This window comes from Tripterygium wilfordii, chromosome 13 (genome assembly GCF_013401445.1).
Source record: "Tripterygium wilfordii isolate XIE 37 chromosome 13, ASM1340144v1, whole genome shotgun sequence".
Taxonomy (NCBI): domain Eukaryota; kingdom Viridiplantae; phylum Streptophyta; class Magnoliopsida; order Celastrales; family Celastraceae; genus Tripterygium; species Tripterygium wilfordii.
This window is the reverse complement of record NC_052244.1, coordinates 14,705,536-14,717,160: the sequence shown is the minus strand read 5'-3', so window position 1 is coordinate 14,717,160 and position 11,625 is coordinate 14,705,536. Positions and strand designations below refer to the sequence as shown.

The window sequence follows — 11,625 nt, the reverse complement described above, 5'->3', positions numbered from 1 at the left end:
TATGTTAGAGTAAAATCTGTATATATCTCGTTTGTATTTGATTTTGCTCATTATGAAAATTTTATGCACGAGAATTGTTTATTTTTTTTTTTCCTCCACTGAGGATGAGGTTTCTAATTTTATTTTGTGTGAATGTACGTGCAGTGAATTGAATTTTGGTTGAATGTTTTTTATGTGTTTTTTTGTTTTCCTTTTCCAGAAAATAGAAAATACTTCGAAAACGCTTTTGAGATATGGAAAACACAGCAAATACAAAGAAAATAATAAAATGACGTAAGAATAGAAAATGAAAAATAGTCGTTTTCTCAACTTCTGAAAGCACGGACTTCTCCGTCGTTCCGTCTTCCGTCTTCCGTCTTCGTTGAAAATGCGCAAAGTCGAAGGAACCCAGAATGGGTTTAGTGATAGCACTCTCCCTCGTTAAACCCTCTCCTTCTGTCTCGCCGCAACGCAATCCTCCGAAACGCCATGGTTGTTTCCTCCGAGGTTGGTAGCTGATATACCGAAAGAAGTTGTCGGATCGTATATGTATGTCGCGTTTGCTATCGGTAAGCTTCTACGATCACTTTCGGTTTTGGTATGATTAGTCTGCCATCATGTTTCTTTGAAAATAAATTGAGGATTTCTTTGAATTTTTTGTCGTTATTTTTTTTTCTTTCCCTTTTTTCGGTTATTCCAATTTCAGGATTTGTTTGGGGTTTATTGAGATCGAGCTGGTGTTTTTGCAATACAAATTTTAAGGGATTTTATTTATATCTTGATTTGGCTGTAGAAGAGTTCTTTCTTTGAGGCTATTGAATTTGGTGTTTTGTGGAGATTTGGTCAGCTATTAGAGATGGTCTGAGATCTGGTAATTCAAGGCAAAAGGGTTCTGATTTGAATAAGGAGAGGAGCACTGGTTTGGAGACTACTGCTTTATGTCCAGATGCTTCGCTAATATGAAACTACTCATCTGAAGTCATAATGTCGAGGTTTGTCTTAGACAATACCTTGCATTCTGTAGCATAGCATACATGTCCTTCATAAGATGGCCAGTTGTGTTCGGGTGGACGTTAGGGTTGATGAAATTTATGTATTGGATGCTTGCTCATTGGCATCACTATTCAGCAGATGAAGGGACACTTGGTTCGTGATGTAGATACTATATATGTGACATTTTTATCGCGTGGAGAATTCATACATGTGGTCATCTTATCTATTTTCCTTGCATTAAAATAAATATGCGGATTTATGCAGAATATGATGTTGGAAACTCATGGTTTGGGGGATTTTTCTGCATCTGGGTCACTACCAGACTTAGTAATCAAGTTGTTCCGAACATAGGATTTGTAGTTTACATTCCATGCTATTGGATGGTTTGACTCCTCATTTTCTCTTTCAATATGAGACAGTCGTTAGTTTTCACTTGCCAAACTAAGAACACCGCAAAGGTTGATACTCTTATTCATGGTCTCCTTCGATGGCTAATGTCCATTTGGCCAGTCGGGCCTTATGATTTTGCATCTACAAAAGATGGTTTAGGTTAAGTGCAAATATTTCTTGTACAGCGTAACACGAAATTGATGCCTGTTGGTTACTGTCATAGCACAATACAAGCCAGCAAGTCAAGGATCTCCTAGGGGAGGGGGATTCATTGCATTACACTAGCTCACGGATCTTTCGTTGGGATGCAGAGTGCAATCAGCTTGGTACACACATTTTGGTAAGGTTGTTGTTTCTGTACCTTCTCCTCTTATATGTAATGATTGGACAATGAATGCTTACAAGACGTTTTGCTCTCTAAAGAGTTTATGTCATGTTTTTGTGATGTGCATTTTATATATCACAGGTGTCCAATCCAATGGGTCAACAAGGACGATGTACAAATCTAACGAGTACTAGGTGAGATCATTATAGTCAACCTTCTAAGCTCTTATCTAATTCATATATTTTTGGTTGATTTGATTGTGTTATGTATGTATATGGTCCCAAACGTAGTGATTCACATGGTGTTCTTATCCATAGACTAGAACTGCCGTCTTTTAAAAGTGGTATGATTGACAACAACCGACTATCTTTTATCATTTAATTTTTTCCAAGTTTGTTTTGAAAGTCCTTGTAGGAGTGGTATATGGTGATGGATTTTGATGTTTTGGTTCTGTATTGGTGGCTCTGAGGCTGAGGGAGGCTTCATGCATAGCGTAGTAGTAGTATATCATGGATTAGTGGGTAACTGGGTATGGTTTCAATTGGTTTGACTTGTCAATGGGCCGGTGTAGTCAATTTATAATTGTCACTAATAGGCAAAAGCATTCTCTTGATTTCCACGTTTTTGTGTCTATGAAATGGGTAGTAATCATCACATCACAGGAATTTCATGTCATCTTTCACTTTGCTTATATGATATTGACAGAAATCAACTAAATGAATTGTTAGCGAGTTTCATGAAAAAAGATGCATTCTGAAGGGGACTTCAGATAGAAATGTTTTAAGTAGAACTGGGTGAATCTGAGAGCTGTGGTCAACTGCTCATCTGATGGAGCTGATATATATATCCATGCAGAGAGATCGATTATGAAAGGCCTCAAGGACGTTGATGGCTAATTATGCTTTTTATACTATTTTCTTTTTTAATTTCCAAAGTATATTACTTTATGGTCGGTGTTTTGGATTATTCTGTGGAAATTATTATATTAGATTTCTGAGAGTAGTTATGATAAAAACCGACAATACTATTGATAAAACAAACAACATACAACGACAATTTTACTTAACCATGTTTCCACAAGTTACTCTGTAATTGCTCCCATATGTGAAAAATAAAGTTAATAAATACGTTAATTTTTCACTATATAAGTTGGTTAAAAATATTCATGTTCCAGTAATATATAGTTGGAAATTTAATATTTTTAAAGTACTATTATTTACCGAATCTTTAGCATTTTATTCACTGCTCGGAGTTCTCTCGATCAAGCAACACATGCTGATCATTCATTGATATGTGATTGGATTATTTGCTTGATCATTTATTGATATGTGATTGGATTATTGACCAACGATTCATTAATCAAACGTCACTTCTACCAGAATCATAACCCAATATGTTGTTAAATTCGATCAAAACTCGATCCCATAATTTTACTCTTGATTGATTCATGCCATTATTGGATCTTTGGTTGGGGCGGGACGGAAGGACCCGTCTACCAGCCCATGCTCTCGGAATGTCGGTGGTAAGTTGCAGGTTATGCAATTATTGGATCTTCAAAGATACGTAGTCATGCTTTGCATAATAGTTCGGTCTCTCGGTGCACTCCAGTTTGGATTTTTGTCCATTTGACTGCGTCTTCGAGTGTTCCTCCAACGGCATCAGTATTTTGAGGCTGCTCTTGAGGACGAAATTGAGATGCAACTAAAAAAAATTTGAGGATTATATGCATATGGTGAGAATTGTTGTGAAATTGATGATTTAGAATCATTTTCCGTTGCGGTTGAGAATTCGTTGAAAGAGAGTCGATGTTTAAATAACCACGGTCAATAACAACAACGTGTTGCAAGTGAGTCATTAGTTGAACGACAATCACTTTACTTATAAGAGATCATTCACTTATTAGGTTGTGAGTTTGAATCTCATTCCTCCTCAAACTCTTGTTTCATTAAAAAAAAAAAAACTTGTTTGCAATATGAGTGACATTTTAGTCACTTAATAACATTTGTCTTTATTGAGATATAAATATTGGTTTTTGTCATTCTACCTAATTTCCCTAATTTATTGAGATATAAATATTAGTTTTTGTCATTCTACCTAATTTCCCCTAATAATAGTAACTTTGTGCCACAAAAAATAGTACAATATTTTTTCAATTTCATTTAAACATAATTAATTTTTTTTTAAAAAAAACCAACCGTATTACGTATTATTTATTAAGGTCTTGACCAACTCTCACTATTAATTTATTTCTTAATTTGGCTCATTTTTTTGCCTTTTTAAGGTTGGAAATTTTTAGTAGAAAATATAATAAATAATAAATTTTGTATAGAAGCCTAGAAGGAGTGGGTTGGTAAGGCAATGTTTAGCACGTGGACCCCAAAATAAGAAAGAATCTCATGTAAAAAATGTAAATTCCTTAAATGTGTAGAACAATAAAAAAAAAAAACGGTTCGCTTCATATAACCGAGACAACAATCTTCACATGCAAATAATGCTTCCCTTCACAATCACCAAACACCTTGCCACACATTGTCCACTATATAAACAACCCGGACCCCCCAAAATCCAGAAATTGAATCACAGAAGCTTAGGCGAAGAGAAGAGAGTTTAGACGACTGAGCCAAACTCTCTTCGGCAACGAAAATGCTCCTTTCCTATTCTTCGCAGATGAAATCCCTAAGTTTTCAGCACGGCCTCGTGCCTTCCGGCAGCCGGTTGTCGCCCGCGCCGGTGCTTAGGTTTTTTAACTGCAACGCGAGGGAGCGAGCTTGTGTCCGTACCGTCAAATGCTGCTCTTTAAACAATGTGTCTTTAGGTAGTACAGCTAGATTCGTGCGATTTTGAAGTATTGTTTGTCTTTTTGATTTATCTCTTGGTAGCAGTTTGGTTGCCGAGAAAATAAAGGAAACGAGAAGGAAAAGCTTGAATTTGTATAAGATCATGCGAATATCGCTTTCGCTATCCATGTGCTTTAGATTTGACCGTTCGATTTTTATTTTCTTTTATTATTTTTCTCTTTTTTATTTGATAAAAGATCGAATTCCTTATTTTCTTTTTCTTTTTTTACTTTAAAATGAATTTCTTTTAAAATTTTATTTCCTTACTGTTTGGTTACCGAGAAAATGAGGAGACCATTCTAAACCGTCCATTCGTGACTTTCTGTCTGTTACTAAAAAAAACAGAGAAGAAAAGTAACCATACATTTCTGATAAGCAAAGTATTTATAAATGCTTTTGACATTTTTTTAATTTTTTTTTTCTTTCACAGTCGACAAAGTGAAATTCACCGAAGCGGCCGAGAAGGGGAATGTAATCCCCCTTCACTCTTGCATCTTTTCCGACCAGCTGACTCCGGTGACGGCATATAGGTGTTTAGTTGACGAAGATGACAGAAACGCACCGAGCTTTCTGTTCGAGTCGGTGGAGCCAGGGTTCCGGGTATCGAATGTTGTAAGTCCCTTTTCTAGATCTATCTTCTGTATCATGTGTTGTTTTCTCAGTAGCATTGATTATTATCATCTTACGTTTAATTCATTGGTTCAGGGGCGGTATAGTGTTCTCGGAGCTCATCCGGCAATGGAGATTGTTGCAAAAGAAAATAGAGTTACTATAATCGACAATGAGGAAGGGCGTTTGACCGAGACACTGGCGGATGATCCAATGGTGATTCCTAAACAAATTTCTGAGAAATGGAAGCCGCAGTTAATTCATGAACTCCCGGAAGCATTTTGTGGTAAGATAATTTTGTTGTTTGGTAAGATAATTTTGTTGTTAATGATAATTTTGCTTCTTAGATTTGATATGCTCGAGTTTATACGGAATGTAGTTGGAACAGCTTTCTGTTTGAAATGCTAAGAACAATATTGTTTGGCCTAAAACCTTTGATGAGGAGAAGGATGATAATGAGTGATAATAGCTTGTGTTTGTTGTTTGTTTATTTGATCCTTATTATTAGTTTTCCATTCTATAGATGAAAATATATGGTAAAACCAAATATTTTCTGCAATTTCATGGAACCAAAAATCAATTTTTTATTCTCTCTACTGAAATGGTAAGCTTCGAGCACAATTATGGAAGCAGCTTAAAGAAAACCTTAAAACAGTAATGGTACGACCAAGCACATAGCGATGCCAAACCAAAATCATCATCATTTCCATTCTCTTCCATTCCCTCTAAATTCCTCAATCCAAACAGACTCTTAGATGGATTATGAATTATGATTTGCCTAAGTGCATATTTCTTTGATGCTACTTTATTGCTGTGCATGTAACTCTCTCGTACAATGAATTCAATGCTACGATATGGGATCGTGTATCATTGGAATCATCATTTTAAATACTTTAATTGCGTTTTCTCTGTTATCTTGAATAGGAGGTTGGGTTGGATACTTTTCATATGATACAGTTCGCTATGTTGAGAAGAAAAAACTGCCATTCTCGGGGGCACCCAAGGATGATCGAAACCTAGCAGACATACACCTTGGCCTGTATGATGATGTAATTGTGTTTGATCATGTGGAAAAGGTATTCGTTATATCAAGTATCAAAAATATGTGTTGGTGTCTTCTTGAATGTCTGAGTACTTATTTCCTTCATTTGATGATGCTTTTGCTCTGTGAATATTCTCTTGTAAAAAAAAAAGTCAACTTGTGGATATAGATGTCTTGCCTGCCGCTCAGTAATTATTGAAAAGTTCTCTTTTCTTGAAACGAAAAGGAAATAAAAGTAACGTGTAATGAAGCAAAAATTGGAAGAAGGATTCAGTTGTCAAGAATCATTACCAACATGCTTCAAGTGCTCTTATGCTTTTCTCCATGTTATTTTTCTTGTAGAAGATTCCGTGGAACAGCGTGCATAAACTGACATTTCAGTTTCTCGTTAATGATGATAATTTTGCCAGAAATAGTTCAGCTATTATTTCCTCTTCCTCTTAGTTTATCATACTTGAATTCTCCATTTTAGTTTATGCTTATTCCTATGGAGGGTAGTTAGAAGAGATCAAAATGATACTTTCTCTAATTTTATAATCATTGGAAATTCATTGTTTGCTGTTTTATGTATCCACAGACAGTATATGTAATTCACTGGGTGAGGGTCGATCAGTACTCCTCTGTAGAAGAGGCTTATACTGAGGGAGTGAAACGTTTGGAAAAGTTGTTGGCCACAGTACAAAATATTAACCCGTAAGTGATTTTGGGCAAAATTTTCAGTCACGCTATTAATCTTCATTATTTTTTTTTACATTTTCTTTTATCAATTGTTAGGCCAAGGCTATCTGCAGGATCTGTAAACTTACAGACTGGTCAGTTTGGCCCGTTGCTCAAGGAGTCAAACATGACGAGTGACGAATTCAAGAATATAGTAGTACAGGCAAAAGAACATATTTTGGCGGGGGATATTTTCCAGATAGTACTAAGTCAGAGGTTCGAACGCCGAACCTTTGCTGACCCATTCGAAATTTATAGAGCATTGAGAGTTGTGAATCCAAGCCCCTACATGTCTTACCTGCAAGTTCGTGTTTCTTTTCTCTGCAACTATTCATGATCACAGTTTTCTGGTAATATTTGTTTTTTGTAGTTCAGGATTTGCGCCTTTTCATTCTTATTCTGCTATAATCTTACAGGCTAGAGGGTGCATTTTAGTAGCTTCAAGCCCAGAAATTCTAACTCGAGTGAAGAAGGTAAGTATACATGACTTGCTCCTTGCTTTGTATTATTCTAAACATGCCATTTTTCTTACACTGAGTTTGGAAACTACTGGAACATCTTGGGAGTCTCTATTAATATTATTTATTTTGAAGTAAATTCTTTGATGTTGTAAATCTTCATGAATAGTTACATTCTTTATTACATTTCATTGAACAGAATAAGATAGTAAATCGACCATTGGCTGGCACCACACGGAGGGGCAAGACTCCTAGCGAAGATGAAATGTTGAAGGTCAAACTCCTTAAAGATGGAAAGCAATGTGCAGAGCACACCATGCTGGTTGATTTGGGCCGAAATGATGTCGGAAAGGTTTTTTTTTCTGAAATGTCTTGTATTTTAAGTTGTGCATTTATCAGAGTTCAATCCACATTTCAACTGCTCTTCTGTGTTCCTACGAATATGCTAATAATCATATCATCTAATTCACTAGGATATATTTCTATTTCACCATGTCATTACCTTGTGGTATCTAACATGTGTTTTTTTTTGGTAAAGGGATCTAACACCTTTGTAACTGGTGGTTTCTATGAATTAGGCAATGACCTTCATGTATATATAAGTAATCAACATGACTAAGCAAAGATTATGAATGCCTTTTCCTTTAGCATGTTGACTTTTGAGACTAATTTTTATCCGGATAATCACTTTCTGATTATTTCCCATTCTGTTCATAAATAATCTAGCACTGAGCTTATAATCTCACATCCTTGCAAAGAAGGTAGGATTTCATCTTTTTTCTATAACTTAGCATTGATAAAAGCTTATAATCTCACATCCTTTTTAGATTTGAAATAATATTTGTGCGGGTGCAGTGTGCACCTGGTACGGCAATAAGGTTGTTCCTTTTTGTCTTCAGATCAGAGTCACAGTTTCAAACCACAGTAACAGCCTCTCCATTGTGCGGGATAAATATGGTTTTTTTTTGCCCTCCGTTAATCCTTTGACAGGAGTCTAGTGCACTGAGCTGTTCTTGTACTTTCTCACAGGAGTCTAGTGCACTGAGCTGTGCTTATCCTTTCTCATTTATGGTCCTAGCTTCTTCAATGATAATATTACAATATTTGCAGTTGTTTCCTGGGTCTCTCCTTTGGTGTGAGGGGTTTTGTGATCTTTTCTTCCAGTGTTGTGGTTCCATTTGAAATGCTTGTTTGTGATAGGTGTATCAGCAGTAACTTGTCTTTCACATCTTTAGTTGCATTACTGGTCTTGGTAAATTTTTATTGCAGGTATCTAAATATGGTTCTGTGAAGGTTGAAAAGCTCATGAATGTTGAGCCATATTCACATGTTATGCACATAAGCTCTACGGTAAGAATGTTCAAATATCGTTGTCAATGCTGTGAAATTCTTAATGTACCAACTAGAATGTCTTGAGTAATGCTTTGCACAATGCTACTGCAATGTGCCTTTACGTAAGGTTTCTAAATCGTTCGTTGTACAAAATATAGCAGCAAAAATTTCATACCATTTCTGGTCATTTAGTACGATAACAAACCTGTGGTCACTAAGCTGATTTCCTCAATCCCCTTCTTCTCGTTCTCTCTCTATGACTGCAGGTTACTGGAGAGCTGCATGATGATCTCACTTGTTGGGATGCCCTGCGTGCAGCATTGCCAGTCGGAACTGTTAGTGGAGCTCCTAAGGTTGTCATCAACATATTTCCCTTGCTGCCATATGCCTAACTCTTAGTTCTTTGTGATTCTAAATTGATGATAAACTGTTTCAAAGTCAATGGTCTCTCTTCTGACCTCGTTTTGCAAACATCTTATGCATACAAGATGTTTGTCGGCGTAGTTTCACTGTATTCTTCTACTTCTATTTTGCATAGGGCACAGACAATTCATATGCATGGTTTGCAAGCATCTCCCTGTTAGAAATAATCTATTTTCCTCGTCTTTTTTTTTTCAAAAGTAAGATGCTTGGCGTTGTGTTACAGGTGAAAGCCATGGAACTAATTGATCAGTTTGAGGTCGCGAGGCGTGGTCCATATAGTGGGGGTTTTGGTGGTATTTCCTTCACTGGAGATATGGACATTGCACTAGCTCTCAGGACCATAGTCTTTCCAACCGGAGTACGATATGACACAATTTTTTCATACAAGGATGCTTACAAGCGCCAAGAGTGGATTGCTTACCTTCAAGCTGGTGCGGGTATAGTCGCCGACAGTGATCCTGATGACGAACACCGTGAGTGCCAGAACAAAGCTGCCGGTCTCGCTCGTGCCATTGACTTGGCCGAGTCAACATTTGTTGATAAATGATGCCTGCTTTTGTTATGCCGACTGCCAAACCCTGCTCTTGAATTTAGAAGAAACGGGCGAGAGAGGCAGAGTAGAATCCTGGATGAACATCCTCCAAAGTATTTCTGTTGTTGTAGAAAGTAAGGGTCATACTGCAATAAACGGGTAGAGAACTTTCCTTCCTTTTTTTTATTGCACCCATACATGAATCCTGCTCTTAAACATGTTTCATTTTCTGACATATGTTTAGTTCCAGCCAATTGGCCATGGTAGAACAACAATGTGTTGGTGTTGTCTCGAAAGCCTCTGCTTGGTTTCATATGTATATTGAATTTCTCTTCGGCATCTTAAATTCCCTTAAATTGTGAATGTCAATATGGAAGAGAAGCTTAGAGTTAAGAGGGTCCGATTAGCAAAAACATGCTACTAAAACCTGTAAGATCCTGAAGAGTGTTCCGGCAGAAATACCTTTTTTTTGTTATTATTACTAATTTATTTTCTTGAAAATTTCACTTTTCATGCCAAAACTATTCACTTTAAAGTTAAAACCCGTACACCCGAGTCACTAGTTGAAATCGTAAGGATAGTGTATCACCCTTCGTATCCCCCTCCTCCTAAAAAAAAAAAAAGTTAAAACCCTTGATTTACTTGCAAGACGTGTCAGTGCAGTCCAACCTTGGAGAAATTTGCACATCCTTTAGAAAAAAAGAAAGTTCAAAAAATGAAGTCGTCTTGCAAGTTGCAACTGATTCAGGGTTAAAGACTCCATTGGAGAAGGCTTTTAATTGAGGAAGTATGCATTGAAACAAAAAACTTGAGAAGTCATGGACATATAATAGAGGCAATTAAGCTTTCAATTTAATAATTCATGGTCTTGCTGTGGCATTATTGTGAACAAGGACACAGACGGACATTAATTATCAAGATTGTTCTTTTGAATATGTAATTCAGCTGAGTCTCTGATATTGTATCTACTCATTATCAACTGAAGATGAGGCGAAAACTAAAATGAGAGTACTCCCAAGTCCCAATCCTGAATCTGAACACCTAGATTGCATCTGACCTAATAGCCAATAGTTGGCCTGAGCCTGTAACTATTTTGATTGAAAAAGCTTCTAGCTTTCATGGCATTACAGCCAAGAAGCTCAATCAATGGCATCAGCAGCTTCTAAATCTTCTACTTGCAATGACTACTTTCAAGATTCGACTCCGAGCTACTAGGAAAATTTCAGCTATAGATAATGAATACTGACCCGTAATTCTCGTAATAACCTTCTGTCAATACTGTTTTTTTTCTTTTTCTTTTTTTTTATAACTGAGCGCTGAGAAGTCGCCTGATCTCTGGTTTACCATTACAGTCGTATTCCAAGTAGTCCATCTCGGGAAAAATTCATGTATGTTCAATCCACAGAAGAGTTTCCACATAGAACTATACAGAAGTATGACTCCAATTTCCTAATGGCGCCGTGCCTTTTTCATCTCCAATCTCAACTACGTCTCTCAGGAGACTAATACATACCAGCTAAGAACTAGTATATGACCATTTAACTGCCAGCCTCTCTCGTTAATTTCTCAAGGACCTGAGTGATTTATCCTATCGTTAACTAAGGCAATGCATTTTGCTCCTCCGTTCAGCATTTGAGTTCTTCAGAATGGCATGGGGTGCACATGATTCCATGACGGGAGATGCCTACAATTTTGGAATCCGTCCGACTGATGCATTTAGTAAAGGTCTGAACTTTCACCTTTTCACTAAAATGGCATTACCCTAGCTAGTTACCACATATGCTTGAGGACAACAGAGTGTAGGATGCATTACCCTGATCTCAGCACTAATTCTAAAGTCGACTTTCATGTCCAATGGAGGAAAGGAACCTCTAAAGGTATTTCCATTTGACAAAAAATGTTTATGGAAGGCAGACGCATCAGTTATTCAACTGTATAGGAAGATCAATCTTTCATTCATAAATAAAATGCATGCATGCTGCTCATAC

The 11,625-nt window shown here is 36.8% G+C and overlaps 1 protein-coding gene and 1 long non-coding RNA gene across 5 annotated transcripts; both read left to right on the top strand.

Moving 5' to 3' along the window:
* The first annotated feature begins 343 nt into the window (after positions 1-343).
* Positions 344-2,763, top strand: LOC120011864. 4 transcript variants are annotated; one of them, XR_005471169.1, is made up of 4 exons: positions 344-548; positions 686-1,702; positions 1,829-1,881; positions 2,393-2,763. It is a non-coding gene; the product is annotated as an uncharacterized LOC120011864 (long non-coding RNA). The 4 variants fall into 4 exon arrangements; XR_005471167.1 differs by having other exon boundaries at positions 827-1,702; positions 1,829-2,763; XR_005471166.1 differs by having other exon boundaries at positions 1,829-2,763.
* Positions 2,764-4,187: 1,424 nt separating this feature from the next.
* Positions 4,188-9,853, top strand: LOC120012825 (anthranilate synthase alpha subunit 1, chloroplastic-like). The gene is made up of 11 exons (XM_038864357.1): positions 4,188-4,502; positions 4,955-5,136; positions 5,230-5,419; positions 6,058-6,209; positions 6,753-6,868; positions 6,950-7,196; positions 7,309-7,365; positions 7,550-7,702; positions 8,620-8,700; positions 8,949-9,035; positions 9,329-9,853. The coding sequence occupies exons 1-11, from the start codon at positions 4,331-4,333 to the stop codon at positions 9,650-9,652; spliced, it is 1,761 nt and encodes a 586-aa protein (XP_038720285.1). The 5' UTR covers positions 4,188-4,330; the 3' UTR covers positions 9,653-9,853.
* Positions 9,854-11,625: the final 1,772 nt, after the last annotated feature.